The sequence below is a fragment of the Sapajus apella genome, unplaced genomic scaffold, assembly GCF_009761245.1.
Source record: "Sapajus apella isolate SASKATOON/1434 unplaced genomic scaffold, GSC_monkey_1.0 scaffold113, whole genome shotgun sequence".
NCBI classification, from domain to species: domain Eukaryota; kingdom Metazoa; phylum Chordata; class Mammalia; order Primates; family Cebidae; genus Sapajus; species Sapajus apella.
This window is the reverse complement of record NW_022437053.1, coordinates 1,135,318-1,150,605: the sequence shown is the minus strand read 5'-3', so window position 1 is coordinate 1,150,605 and position 15,288 is coordinate 1,135,318. Positions and strand designations below refer to the sequence as shown.

The 15,288-nt window shown below is 47.2% G+C and overlaps 1 protein-coding gene across 3 annotated transcripts in view; it reads left to right on the top strand.

Moving 5' to 3' along the window:
• The first annotated feature begins 3,688 nt into the window (after positions 1 to 3,688).
• Positions 3,689 to 15,288, top strand: part of TRPM1 (transient receptor potential cation channel subfamily M member 1) — a 139,822-nt gene continuing 128,222 nt past the window's right edge. Inside the window, exon 1 of one of the 3 annotated variants that reach the window (XM_032259951.1) lies at positions 3,689 to 4,025. In XM_032259951.1, coding sequence (XP_032115842.1) covers positions 3,972 to 4,025 — 54 coding nt within the window. In that variant the 5' untranslated portion in view covers positions 3,689 to 3,971. The remainder of the gene's footprint in view (positions 4,026 to 15,288) is intronic. The other 2 variants (XM_032259950.1, XM_032259952.1) reach the window with 2 other exon arrangements.

Sequence of the window (15,288 nt, the reverse complement as noted above, 5' to 3'; positions counted from 1 at the left end):
TTAATAAGTAATTGTCACTAAACGTTGCCAAGTGTTTTTGAGTTTCGTTTGTTTGGTTTTGGTTGAGATTTCTTTTTCTTGTTTTTTTGTTTTTGTTGTTGTTGTTTGTTTGTTTCAATTTGATTTGATTTTTTGGCCCTACTGAGATGGACCATATGGTTTTGGCAGCTGCTGAGGTGATCACAGGGCATTTCTTTGCAATCTATTAACATGTTTAATTACATGAATGGATTTTCTAGTGTTGAGTCACCCTTGCATTCCTGAGGATAAGGTGTACCTGTGCTGATCATGTGGTATTGTTCTTTTAGAACTGCAGTAGGCAACTTGTTACCATAGTCCTTTTTTTTTTTGAGATGGAGTCTCACTTTGTCACCCAGGCTGGAGTGCAGTGGCACGATCTCAGCTCACTGCAGCCTCTGCCTCCTGAGTTTAAGCAGCTCTCCTGCCTCAGCCTCCGGAGAAGCTGGGATTACAGGCATGCAGCACCATGTGGAGCTAATTTTTTTGTATTTTCTGTAGAGGCAGGGTTTGTCCATGCTGGCCAGGCTGGTCTCGAGCTCCTGACCTCAAGTGATCCTCTTGCCTTGGCCTCCCAAAGTGTTGGGATTATAGGCATGAGCCACTGTACTGGGCTGTTACGGTATTCTTTCTAAGTTTTGTGTCTATTTTCACCAGTGAAACCCAGACCTCTTCTGGTCTGGTTTTGGTGTTAGGATTGTGCTAGCTTCATAAGACAAGTTCGGAGCATTTCCATACTTTTGCTATGCTCTGAAACTCAAAGAAATGTTAGAACTGGACAGATGATAATCCAGGACAGGTACCAGGAGGCCCAGAGAAGGAGGCACAGGTTAGCCAAGTAACATTACACACGCATGCCATGGCCAGCACCTCAGTACTGCTGAGGACAAGAGAACGCTGTGCTTCCCAAGGAATATGGTGGGGGAGAAGGGCGGGGAGGTGGGCAAAGGCAGCATCTTAGAAGCAGGTGAGGATCGGAGTCAGTCCTGAGCTCTGAGGAACTTTGAGCAGGAACATTACCTGACCAGATCTATATTTTTTAAAGTTACCCTTTTTTGCATAGGTGTAGGCAGCTGTCGGGGAGACCACAGTACAGAGGTGGCTAGGGCATGGGGTCCCAGAGCATGAAGCCTTCTGTCTTGCTGATGTGGTACCCATCACTGAGACAGGAAACCTGGAGGAAGACCAGGTCAGGGAGGTGGATCCGGAGAGGTGGGGAAGCACAGCACTTGACGTGCGTGTCTTCAATGGGGAGCCAGCTTGGAAGCCCCGTGTGAGGTGCTGAGAGCCCTGGAGGGGTGGTCAAGGCAGGAGGGTGCCGTTGGGGAATGATCCCATAGTAACAGAGCTGAGGTGGAGGGGGAGGTCATGCAGGGTCCAGGGAGAGGAGAGGAGGACTTGCACAGAGCCTTAAGGAACATAACAATTCCAGTTAGGTGCAAGGTGTCAGACCATGCAGGGTGTTGAGGATTTGTCTGAGGAGGAGGAGGAAAACTGGGCCAGCCTGAGGACACAGCAGCACCAATCCTCTGTGAGGCCTCAGAAAATGAGGACTGGAAAAGCTATTATGTTTAGCAGCATAGAAGGTGGGTCCCCTTCCCCAAGCTCACCACCCACAGCCTTCTCCATGTTGCCTCAGGTGACCCCATCTTTCAGGCAGTCCTGGCCCGAAGGCTTGCAACTTCCCGATGTCTGTCCTCCCCACACATCCCACATCTGTTCCTCCTGCACGCCCTCCTGACTCCACCCTCAGACCCTCTCTAGGGTCAGACCCCCACCCATCATGCTTCTTCCCCCACCCTGTTTCAGGATGTCATGGTTCCCGCCACAGCCCTGGTCCTGATGGCTAGTCCACCTTAAGAACCACAGGTCGGGTGCAGTGGTTCACGCCTGTAACCCCAGCTACTTGGGAGGCTAGGGCAGGAGAATTGCCCGAACCCAGGAGGTAGAGGTTGCAGTGAGCCAAGATTGTGTCACTGCACTCCAGCCCGGCGACAGAGCAAGACACTGTCTAAAAAAAAAAGGAATTACAGTGGTGTCTTTTCAAACTGTGCATCGGATCAAAATCAGAAACGAACCCCAAGGTGCTTAGAATGGCTCCCAGGTCCAGCATTCTCGCCCCTGCAGTTGCCCTCCTCCCTGTACCCCCTCTCCCAGCATCCCCTCTCCCAGCATCCCCTCTCCCAGCATCCCCTCTCCCTGCACCCCCTCATCCCTGCACCCCCTCTCCCAGCATCCCCTCTCCCAGCATCCCCTCTCCCTGCATCCCCTCTCCCAGCATCCCCTCTCCCTGCACCCCCTCATCCCTGCATCCCCTCTCCCAGCATCCCCTCTCCCTGTACCCTCATCCCTGCATCCCCTCTCCCAGCATCCCCTCTCCCAGCACCCCCTCATCCCTGCATCCCCTCTCCCTGTATCCCCTCTCCCTGCACCCCCTCTCCCAGCATCCCCTCTCCCAGCAGCCTGTGCCTTCTTGGTCTTCCTTGAACATGTCAACCAAGCCTCAGAGTCAAGGCCTTTGGCTGTTGCCCCTGCCTGGACATCCTCCCACATCCCTGCCCAGTGGGTTCCTTCACCATCCACCTGCCCTCAATCTTTGTTCAAAAGCCATCTTCTCAGACACCTTTCCTATTTAAAATTGCCACCACCCCGGCCTGACCTCTCTCTCTGCTTTCTTTCCCTGCCTGGCTCTTACTGACCTTCTTATAGCACCCTCTGGCATGCTATGTCGTTTATTGCTTGAGCATCTTCCTCTCCATGATAAGGTCAGCTCCAGGAGGGCAGGGACTCTCACCTGCTGTTCCCCGATGTGTCCCTAGCACCTGATGTATTCAATATGTGGCCCACAGTACAAACTCAATATATATCAGTTGAATTCACTTCAGGGGTGCGGAGAGATAGGAGGAAACAGAAGGCCTGCCCCGCCCCATAAGAGATGTGTTGGTCGTAAGCCGGACCTGCAAGACGGGAGGTCATGGCTCTACCCTCCAGCCTTTGTCGGCCAACAGGCCTCCCAGAGGAGGGGGCGGATCCTGGCCCCACCGCTCTGAGTGTTCCACAGCTTTCTTATTTTGTTTTCAGCTTGTCGGTCCTTAAACAAAACCTATCTACAAAGACAGGAATACATGGCCTGTCTTCTCTGAGCTCCAGTCTGTGTCCTCGCACGTGGGAGGTGGCACACATGTGCCTGTAGGAGACAGAGGAGGGTTGGCAGCAATGCGGCACGCTTCAGGCCAGGCTGGGGCTGCAAAGACCCATGACCCCACTTGCCTTTGAGAAGGGCAAGACAGGCACCCCTGAAATCGGGAATGACACAGACAGCCCCACACACAAAACAGGCGGGCCACTGGCCACAGGGCTCTTCAGAAGAAGGCTTGCTGTGTCGCTGCCAGAATAACCTGGAGAAAATGGACTCTGGCAGGTCGGAGAGAGCCGAGACCCATGGCCCGGGCCCGGATGCGAATTCTGCTCTGAGACTCAGGCCGTCGGCCAGGTGGGCTCCGGGCCTCTGGGATCTGGATGCCACCCTCCAAGGGGCCACAGATGGCAGCAGTGGGGGCTGGTGGCCTCGCAACGTGCCTTTCTGGATGCCCAAATCCTTCCCATGTGCAGCCGCCGCCCTTTGCAGCCACCACTTTCTCAAAGTAGATTTACTTTCAATCGCCATTTGCTAAATCTCTTCCCTCTAAACCTTTTAGGGATGGAGGGATTAAGCCTGATTACAGATGTTGGGGGTGGTGGCAGGGGTCAGGCAGGAGGGGCCACCGAAAGTCAACACGTGCTCCTCCTGGGCTGACCCAGCCTGTAGCCGGCCCGGATCTGGGCCCCCTTGCCCAGTACGGTGGGGCTGCCTGGAGCGTGTGGCTCTGCTCTTGCCCACCCAGAGAGGGCAGCCCCGTGCCTCTGGCCTGGCCACCAGAGCGAGTTAGCAGGCGGCTCACGGGCTCCGAGAGATGAGCTCCTTCAAGAGAGGCTCGCTCAAGAGCTCCACATCGGGGTCCCAGAAGGTGAGTGAGCTTTTTTTTTTTTTTTTTTTTTTTTTTTTTTTTTTTTCAGATGGAGTTTCTCTCTTATTGCCCAGGCTGGAGTGCAGTGGCACAATCTCAGCTCACTGCAACCTCTGCCTCACAGATTCAAGGTTGTAGGAGTTTGGCATGCACGAAACTCTTACAGAGCAGGGGTCCAGATCCCAAGAGGGGGTGGTTAGATGTAGCACAAGAAAGAATTCAGGGTGAGTTTGCAGTGCAAAGTAAAAGCAAGGTTATTAGGAGAGTAAAGTGGTGAAGGAACAGCTGCTTTATAGGCAGAGTAGGGCATGCCCAAGGTAACAGGAAGAGTGTGCCCACCCTAGGTGTGATCCTCATATATTTGGGGAAATGTGCTTGGCTACAGGGCTTTGTGATAAAGGATTAATTTTCTTAATTAAAAAAACAGGCCAGGTGTGGTGGCTCACACCTCTAATCCAAGCACTTTGGAGGCCAAGGCGGGCGGATCACCTGAGGTCGGGAGTTCAAGACCAGCCTGACCAACATGGTGAAATCCCGTCTTGAAAAAAAACAAGTAAAATTATGATGGCAGAATGAAAGACAATAGCTATGGCTTCCTTCAAGAATGGAGGGAAGTGCTAGGAAGCAGCTGTACATTCAGGTCTTTAACAGGTGCTAGACCCTCGGCTAATGTCTTCAGGACTGGGAGGGCCTGGAAGGGGAAAGCTCTATTATGTTAATAGAGACTCTTTACAGCTGCAGAGGAAAGGATTTAGGATGAATAGGGTTGGATAAGTTTTCTTTAGTGAGTTTATACAATGGCTTGGTTAGAATAGCAACACCTGGTATCCCGAGGTGAACGTAGCAACCACACCCAGGAAGGAGAGAAGATGTTGTTTGATGGATCGGGTTGGGGTTTGGGAAATTAACTGGATATGGTTGGCAGGGAGAGTGTCTGTATGCTGGTGAAAGATTGTAACAGATGGGGAAGAAATTTGGGCTTTGGAAGGGGATACACGATACCCCTTTGAGTACAGATGCTACAGAAGCAGGAGGGTGAATTAAAAGGCCATGTTACAATAGAGGGTGATAACAGGCTTTACTTTTAAAGCCTGTGTGGGATGGGATACTGGGGCTGGGAGGGTAAGAGTGGTGAGGTTTTAAGGGGATGTTGAGGGGTGAGTGACTTGTAGCAACGATGGGAAGGTGGTGTTTTACACCCTAGGGTTAAGGTTGGGGAACATAAGGGGAGCTATTGAGGGAGGTACAGGTTTGTGGAGGAGGGCAGCAATGAGGCGTGGCTGTAGCCCAGGAATAGTCAAGGAGGCAGACAATTTCGCTAGGATATCCCGGCCTAACAGGGGAACTGGACAAGTGGGGATGATTAGGAAAGAATGTGGAGAGGAGTGTTGGCCTAATTGACACCAGACGTGGGGAGTTCTGAGCGGCCTGGAGGCCTTGCCGTCAATTCTCACTACAGTTATGGAGGCCAAGGAGACGGGTCCTTGAAAAGAATGCAGCGTGGAGTGGGTGCCTCCGAGGTGATTAAGAAGGGGATGGACTTATCCTCCACTTAAGAGTTACCCAAAGTTTGGCGTTCGTGATGGTTCAGGGGGCTTCCGAGATGCTCGGGCAGCGTCCGTCTTTAGCTGTCAAGCCGAGGATTGGAGCTTCAGGAGCTCTGGGAGCAGCGAGGTGAGTTGACTTTCTATGGGGGCCCCGCACAGACGGGGCAGGGCTTGGGAGGAATCCCAGGCTGCGGGCATTTCTTGGCCCAGTGGCCAGGTTTCTGACACTTGAAGCAAGGTCCTAGCGGGGTGGCTGGACGCGCTGCAGTCTGGGCACTTTGAAGTCTTTGTGAGCCGGTGGTGTGGCTGGGGTTTGTCTTACGGAAGAGGCAAGCATCTTCAGTTTTGAGATGCCCTGCTGCCAGGCAGATTTTTCCCTATTATTGAACACCTTGAAGTTGAGGTTCCTTCATTCCTGTTGCGGGGTTTGAGGACCAGATTTTAATTTCTGTACCTTTTTGTAATGTTGGGGTTGATTGGGTGATAAAATGCATATTAAGCATTTTTTAGGGGTAAGAGTAGAAGTAACGATGACATTTAAGTTACTCCAGGTGAGATTATAGGACTGGTTCAAGTATTGGAGGATTTGATGAAAAGGAGCCTAACCAGTGGCCAATTTGGAAAGTTGGATACAGCTAGTGCTCGACTTACGACCACGATTGGTTCTGACCGGTCGTAACACGATTTGGTCATAAGTTGAGTAGGCTATATGTACAGTACTGTGAAATGATGTTATAAAAATCTTTAAGTCATATGTTTTCATAATTTTCTTTCATTATTGTTATATATCATCACTTTCTTTGTTCATTTTATGCCATTTGTATCATCTCTACACAATTTTGTTTATTTTTACATTCGTCAGGTTTAAGTAAAACACTGCATTACCAGTACAACTGGTTTAATATTTGCAAAACATACAAAATTACAAAATACAGGTGCATACAAAAATACAAAATACAGGTGTAAAAAATACCATAGGAAACATTTTCCCAATTGCAAAACATATCAAAATATATAAACATGTATGAAACATTTTATTGGCCGCTGGTGCTTGGCTGCGGATCGTTGATGTTGTCATCTGAGGCAGCAGTTGGGGTTACCGGAGTTGGTTTTTTCATAAACATGGTGAGCTTTGTCTGAATTGTATGTTTCTTTTTTTCTTCATAAATTTCACAATACGGACGAAACACATCGTGCGCCATCCATTCAATCCTTGCAAATCGTTCGATGTTTGGGTCGTTTGCTTCGAAATGTATAAGAAGTTTATTGGGAGGGGTTTGATGAAAAATATCCAAGACACAAAACACAAATTGCTGTACCGAGTCTGGGATAACAGTTGGAATGGTGCACGCGGAGATAGTAGTGCTGCCGGAAGCTGGTCTGCACTGTCGTACGCCCAGCTGGGCAACGTTTGCGCTGCCAGACGCAGAGCAGTCGTGGCTAGCGATTGTGGTTGTAAAGTCGAATGGTTGTACCTTGCATAGGTCGTAAGTCGATCAATACCTGTAAAGGAAAAGGAATGTGCGCCCTAACTATGCCTTTGGCTCCAGCCACCTCTGGAAGTGGGGAATCGTTGAGGAGGGGCAGAGGAGGTAAGCAGCAGGACTCAACTGTAAACTGGGCCAGGTATGAGGTGGGGAGGTGACAGGAGGGAAATAAGGAGGTGAGTTGTGGGCAGAGGAAGAGGAGGAAGGCTCTAGGCGGTGGGGTTAGGTCCTGGATTAGGGCCTGGTTCGGACAGGTGGGGAGAAAGGTCAGAAGGGTTGATGGACAAGGAGGATTTTGACTTACTGGCAGAGGAAGGAGGGGCAGACAGAAGGGAAGAGAAGGAGGGGAGATTAGGGAGGGATTGGTGTGTAAAAAAGTGCCTGGACGTAGGGAATTTCAGACCATTTGCCCGTGTCGCGACAAAAATTGTCTCAATTTTGTAAAATAGAGAGGTTGAAAGTGCCATTTTTTGGCCAGTTGGAGCCATTGTTTAACTTGTATTGTGGCCATGCAGTGTTACAGAAGATGAGACGTTTGGGTTTTAGGTCGGGAGATAGTTGAAGAGGCTTGAGGTTCTTTAGAACACAGGCCAGTGGAGAGACAGGGATCGAGGACGGACAATTGCCCATGGTTCTGGAAAGGCAGCAGAGACAAGGAGAACGGGCACGCAACCCACCCGCTCAACAGGTGTCCCTAGTTGAGCCTGGGTTGAACCTTGTCATTGGTGAGCGGTCAAAGAGAGCATCCTCTACGTTGACCTGCCACCAATATCCGCCGTGAGCCTGGTGGGTGAGTGACTAGGGTGAACGTCTCCATGACAGTCCAGCCCCTGGGGAAACCTGGGTCCCCGGATCCGTGACCTACGTAGGATTTTTCCAGTCATGAACCTCATGGAAGAACTTGGTCTACCTGAGTTTCCTTGTCTTTGTGGTGGAAAAAGGACAAAACCGAAAGGGGGAGGAAATGGAAAGGAAAAGACAAAAGGATGGGAAAGCAGAAAAGAAAATGCTTACCAAAATAGCTGGTCGTGTGCCTCTGTGGGCTGGTCTGATGACCCCAGGTCGGTGGGTAGATCTCTTCATGGAGGGAGCACAGGAACAAGGACGGGGGTTTGGTCTCCCGTAGGAGTTCCCCGTCCCGGGCTTTGGCACCAAATGTTAAAAACGTGCGGTTTGAATGAAGAGACCCCCCCAAACAGGCTTTGTGTGAGCAACATGGCTGTTTATTCACCTGGGTGCAGGTGGGCGACGGCCGAAAAGGGCATTAGCAAAAGGCAGTGGGATAGGAGTTGGTTTTACAGGTTTGGGGTGGGCAGTGGAAAGTTACAGAGTAAGATCAGTTACAGTGGTGGGGGTAGGGCCAAGGAGTATACATGACCATAGGGTTAGTTACAATGGCAGTGGGATAAGAGTAGTCAAGATGAAAGGGTGAGGAGTAGTTGTATTATCATAATAGTTAAGATGGCAGGGTGGGGTGAGGGGCTGGTCCCGGGAAGCTCCACTGGGGGATCAGGGACAATGGTGGGAGAGGATCAGCGGGCGCAAGCAGGACTTCAGACTTTCAGGCTCCAGGCTTGCATATGGAGACCTGATGGAAGCACTGGCATCCTGCTTGACTCCCTTTGAGGCCACAGCACCCCCACTTCCCAGACAGTGTTGCTGGAACTGGGGAATTCTCATGTACACTCACAATAGGCTGCGTGTGGAATCTGCTTGGATGCAGAATTCCATATGTAAATTTGTAACCACCCAAGGGGTTCACCTTGCCCACTGCCTACATGGAGACTATTCATCAAGACAGGTGAAGCCGGGCGCGGTGGCTCACGTCTGTAATCCAAGCACTTTGGAGGTCAAGGCGGGCGGATCACCTGAGGCCAGGAGTTCAAGACCAGCCTGACCAACCTGGTGAAACCCTGTCTTAAAAAATGATAATAAATAAATAAAAGACAGGCGAATCACAATAAAGAATAATTCATGCAGATTATTACTCAAATCAGTCCCCAGCATTCAGGGAGCAGAGTTTTGTTTTTTTACAGAGTTTTGCTCTTATTGCCCAGGCTGGAGTGCAGTGGTGTGATCTTTGCTCACTGCAACTTCCACCTCCCTGGTTCAAGTGATTCTCCTGCCTCAGCCTCCCAAGTAGCTGGGATTACTGGCACGCACCATCATGCCTGCCTAATTTTGTATTTTTAGTAGAGATGGGGTTTCACTATGTTGGTCAGGCTGGTCTCAAGCTCCTGACCTCAGGAGTTTGATCCACCCACCTCAGCTTCCCAAAGTGCTGGGATTACAGGCATGAGCCACCGCACCTGGGAGGAGAGTTTTAAAGGATAACTTGGTGGGTGGGGGGAAGCCAGTGAGCCAGGAGTGCTGATTGGTCCGGGATGAAATCACAGGGAGTCGAAGATGTCTTCTTGCACAGAGATAGCTCGCAGGTGGGGGCCACAAGATCAGATGAGCCAGTTTATTGATCTGAGTGGTCCCAGCTGATCCATCTGGTGCAGGGTCTGCAAAACATCTCAAGCACTGATCTTAGGAGCAGTTTAGGGAGGGTCAGAATCTTGTAGCCTCCAGCTGCATACCTCCTAAAGCATAATCTTGTGGCTTATGTGAGTCCTACAAAGGCAGCCTCGTCCCCAGGCAAGAAGGAGGTCTTTGGGAAAGGGCGTTACAGTCTTTGTTTAAACTATAAATTTTAAACTAAATTTCCCTCCAAAGTTAGTTCAGCCTACATCCAGGAATAAGCAAGGACAGCTTGGAGGTTAGAAGCAAGATGGAGTCAATTAGATTTCTTTCACTGCCTCAGTCATAATTTTGCAAAGGCAGTTTCAGATTCAAAGAATTCCTGTCTCACAGAAGGAGGAGACCCAGAAAACCCCCTCTGTTCCCCAGTCCTCACCAAAGGCCTTGAAGGTAGCAGACCCCATGCCACTCTCCCATCTCTGTACGGCTTCACATCATACAAGGAATAAAACCAAAAATCCGTCTGTGATGAAGGGCTCATTGCTGTCTTGCTAAATTTTCAATCCACTGAAAGCCTGTACTGTGAGACATGGGAAAGTTTTTCTTCAAAGTTTATATCCTAGACTACATTATAAGGAGTTACAACCTCTCGCTCTATGGTCATTATCCACTGTTAGCATAAACATACACCCATGTATATATATATATATTCTCTAAATCAGCTACGTCTTCAATCAGCTACCTTGACTCGCTCGGGCATGTCTGAACAGAACTGGGCAAGCTGCAAACCCTGGAGCTTGCCATTCCTTATTTGGAAACCCTCCTGACCTTCTCCTCACTAGCTTCCTCTCCTTCCTTGTTTTCTTTCCCCCTTATCTATTCAGGAAATTTCCAAGTTTTTAACCAATCCAGTCAAGCATAGAATGTGAGGTCCTGTTCCGGCCAATGGGAACTGGACACAGCAGCAGAGCAGTCACGTCAGGTTATGAAAGTTGTAAATGTCCCCGTCTCCTTTGTTCAGGTGTGCTCTTGTGGCAAGACTGCCGGTGAGCTGCACCCTTCCTGAGGGAAGTAAACTGGCCTTGCTGAGTGATCCGTTGTCTCGGTGTGGACTTTTCCCGACGTTATAATCCCATTTCCAACATGTACTTTCATACAATGCAATAAAAATGAATTGCCAAAAGAAATTTTAAAATGGCATACAAAATCCAAGCCCTTTTTGTTTTTTAATTATTAAATTCCACAGACAGTCATTGATTCCTTCAAACCGCTAAACTTAGGTGTGAATGCAGGCTGTCACATCTGAACCTCTGGGTGTGGCCGGCAGCCAGCAGCTTGCAGCCCGTGCATGGAGCACACTTTGAGTACTGGGATCCAAGAGTCTCTACACATCCCATTCAATCTTTTCACCAGTCCTAGGAAGCAGGGCTCCGGTCCCCTCTCCAGCTGAAAAAGATTCTTGGAGGTGGGAGCCTTATCCAAGGGGCCTCATAAACCAAAAACTATCTGTATTGATTGAGACTTATCTCAGAGACTTGTCAGTGTTTCCAATAACATGCTTGTGACACAGACTCAGGAGGTCCTGACAGTAGGTACATATTGGTTCAGTCGGGAAAAGCAGGAAATCTTGAAGGGTGGAGTGGGGAGGCTTCCAGATCATAAGCGAATTCACAGGTTTTCTGACTGGTGATTGGTTGAAAGAGTTCATCTAAAGACCTAGAATCTGGTCAGGCACAGTGGCTCACACCTAGAATCCCAGCACTTTGGGAGGCAGAGGCGGGTGGATCACCTGAGGTCAGGATTTTGAGACCAGCCTGGCCAACATGGTGAAACACTATCTCTACTAAAAATGCAAAAATTAGCTGAGCATGGCGGCAGGCGCCTGTAGTCCCAGCTACTCTAGCGGCTGAGGCAGGAGAATTGTTTGAACCTGGGAGGCAGAGGCTGCAGAGAGCCCAGATCACACCATTGCATTCCAGCCTGGGTGGCAAAGTGAGACTCAACAATAAATAAATAAAAATAAAGACCTGGAATCCATAGAAGGGAGTGTCTGGGTTAAGATAAAAGTTGGGAGACCAAGGTTCTTATAATGTAGATGAAGCGTCTAGTTAGAGAGCTTCAGAGAGAATAGATTGTAAATGTTTCTTATCAGACTCTTGGTTAATTCTTTCCTGTAGCAGGGAATATACCTGGAAAGGGAAAGGGATTCTCTAGAGAATGTAGATTTTTCCCCACAAAAGATAGCTGTAAAGGACCATTTCAAAATATGTCAATGAAATATATTTTAGGGTAAAATACTTATCTGTGCCTGCTGGCTGTTCTTTTGTTCGAAAGAATTCAACTAAGGACCCACCCTAACTGCCTGCCTGACCAGTTTCTTCCTTTCTCCTCTCAAGAGGTCCCTCTACAGCTTAACACCAAATGCACCTGGGAACACCAGCCCCTGGGCATGCCAAGCTCCAAACCAAAGGGACTACAGAGTCCTCTGATAGAGATCCACAATGCACATCAACACACTAAAGGCTCTGATAAGTCTCACAGGAAATAAACCTCCATTTAACCCAGAGTCACCTGTAGAAGAAACCCTTTCCATGAAAAATACATCACATCACTATTTCTGGAGCCCACGGTAGGAAACACCAGGCTGAGGACACCTAAGAACACTTAGGGCTGCCCTCAATACAAGATTAAGAGTTAGCTCCTAAGGCTGCTAATGGAGATGGAGAATGGGCTTTACCCCTGACTTCCTGCACAGCTAGAGAATGGCGCTCCTCCTGCTGCCCAGGCAGGGGGATGCAGCAAGCACAGGATGTTTAAGAAAGAAAGACAGAAAAGAAAAAGAGTTTGCTGCCCAAAGTCACTACCAAATCATTAATGCTCACCAACAGAGTATCTTCAAGTTTCAGAATTGAAGAAATTGGCAGAATGTTAAGATGGAAGAGGGATTTTATTTTATTTTATTTATTTATTTTTAAGATGGGGTTTCACCATGTTGGTCAGGCTGGTCTTGAACTCCCGACCTCAGGTGATCTGCCCACCTTGGCCTCCAAAGTGCTTGGATTACAGGCGGGAGCCACTACGCCCAGCCGAATGTCACATTCAAAGCGTGGGCCAACACAAAATGGTAAACTTTCTTAAAAGTTTAGGAGCTTTTTTTGCAATTTTTCCTGTGTGTATGTGCATCAGCTATCATTAGCATTAGTGTAATTATGTAAATTATTTACATAAGTGCAGCAAGAGTAACCACATAGGCTTCTTTTAAATTTGCATTGTTGAATATTTTCACAAATAATCTCAGATTGAATATATATTTCATTTTTAATTTTTTTTTGTCTTAAGTCCATTTTCTGTTGCTATAACATTAATTTTTTTTTTTTTTTTTTAGAGAGACAGAGTTTCACCGTGTTGGCCAGTCTGGTCTTGAACTCCTGACTTTGTGATCCACCCACCTCGGCCTCCCAAAGTGCTGGGATTACAGGAATCCACCATCACGCCCAGCCTATTTGTTTATTCATTTAGAGACAGAGTTTTGCTCTCTCACCCAGGCTGGAGTACAGTGGTGTGGTCATGGCTCATTGCAGCCTTGAACTCCCCAGCTCAAGTGATCCTCCCACCTTAGCCTCCTGAGTAGCTGGGACTACAGGCAAGTGTCACCATGCTGGCTAATTTTTGTATTTTTTGTAGAGACAGGGTTTCACCATGTTGCCCAGGCTGGTCTTGAGCTCCTGGGTTCAAGTTATCCGCTCATCTCAGCCTCCCAAAGTGGTGGGATGACAGGTGTGAACCCCTGCACCTGGCCTCAGTTTGGACTTTGAAAAACCTGGACACTAGGAAGCCAAACCAAGGCAGATATCACACTTTGCCTGCAGTGTCTAATATATTGAATTTCCTGCACCTACCAGAAATGATGACTTTTTACTCATTCACTGTAAGGCTCAGAACTCTTGAAGCCTAACATTCTATGAACATTCTCAAATAAGACATTCCAGTCAAAGCCTTGGAAGTATAACCAATGTTTCTAATTGTATCCTGTTGTAAAGAGAGCAAATTATTATTGGAGTTTTGCAAATAACCATATTACCATAAAAATAAGAATACTCACAAATAGCTCCTGAATTTTGGAAAGATCGGGTAGGGAGGAAAAGCAAATGTTCTAATTTTTGTTTACAAAAGTATGCTTTACAAAATTGCTGTAAGCTATAGACAGCTTAAAAGAAAAAAACTTTCCTTAAAATTGGAAAACAGGCCAGGCGCTGTATCCCAGCTGTAATCCCAGGAGCTGTAATCCCAGCTCTTTGGGAGGCCGAGGTGGGTGGATCACAAGGTCAGGAGTTCAAGACCAGCCTGGCCAACATGGTGAAGCCCATCTCTACTAAAAATACAAAAATTAGCCGTGCCTGGTGGCACATCTGTAGTCGTAGCTACTTAGGAGGCTGAGGCAGGAGAATCCTTTGAACCCAGAAGGCGGAGGTTGTAGTGAGCTGAGATAGCACCATTGCACTCCAGCCTGGGCAACAGAGGGAGACTCTGTTTCAAACAAAACAAAAAACCTGGAAAACAAAATATCAAATGAACCAACAATGCTGCAAATTAACAAGCTATAAAAACTCATAATTCTTCATCAGTTTACTCAGCTTCATGTAATTAAATCTTGCTCTGTTCGATCTCAGTTAGCAGTTTCACAAACCCATCAGTTTCTTCCACTGAGTTTTAGACTTTCTTACTCAGTCCAATAGTACCTCAAAGTTATGGGAAGCCTGTACTTGTAAGAGTTCTTTCCATTCTTTCTGTGAAACTCCTTGAAGACACAATGCTTTAGAATTATCGTTGCCTGCAAAAAGCTTTCAGAAAGGCAGCAGAATAAAGCAGTTAACTGTAGGCAACAAGACTTAAAGTAGCCATGGTTAAAAGCCTGTTGAGAGTCTATTATACAAAGGATGCAATTGACAAGAAAATTTGATTATTTCTGCAGTGTACATTTTAACATAATAACTGACTTTATGAACTTCATAACACATCAGATTTCTAGAACTCATACAATTTTGGAACACCTTAGTAATGTATACACATATAACTCAAAGAAAATTTAACATTTCTTATATGACAATGTTTCCCACATAACTTAGCATATTAAATAAGCCTAGCTGGTTGAATGTTTCTCTTTTAAACTTTCAGGGGCCCTCCTGTAATGTCCAAAAGTTAGTCAGAGGTCAAAAATTAATTTTGAATTGGATTTTGGGAAGTTTGTCAAAAATGAAAGTTCAAAACACTTGGTCAAAACTAAGTCACTATCTTTGAAATAATAGTCATTCATTTAGCCAGAGTGATAATTAAAATACTTCAAAAGCAAATACAGGAAGTAACATAATTGTCAAAAACCTTAACTCTTTAAGAGAGATGAGTGTCTGTTTTCCTAAGTAATCAATGACCTAATAGTAGAGAAAAGGTGAAGCATAGGAAATTATTTTGATTAAACAGAAGTATTGTTTTCTAGGCCAATTATATACAAAAATCTCACAGTAATTTACTAATAGCAATCAATGCTTTTAAATTTGTTGTTTTTAAATCAAATTTCAGCTTTGCATCAGTGTATTTTTGATAGTAAACATTACTTTTTAGAAAAACCTATACAAAGGTAAGGTTTGTCATGTAAACTTCAAACCAGTGTCTTCCCCGTTGTAAAAGTTCCTAATGCTTTAGAGGCAGAGAGGGAGACACCCTTAAAAATAGAATTTCTTTTACAATGAATATCAAAAAAAGCCAGCT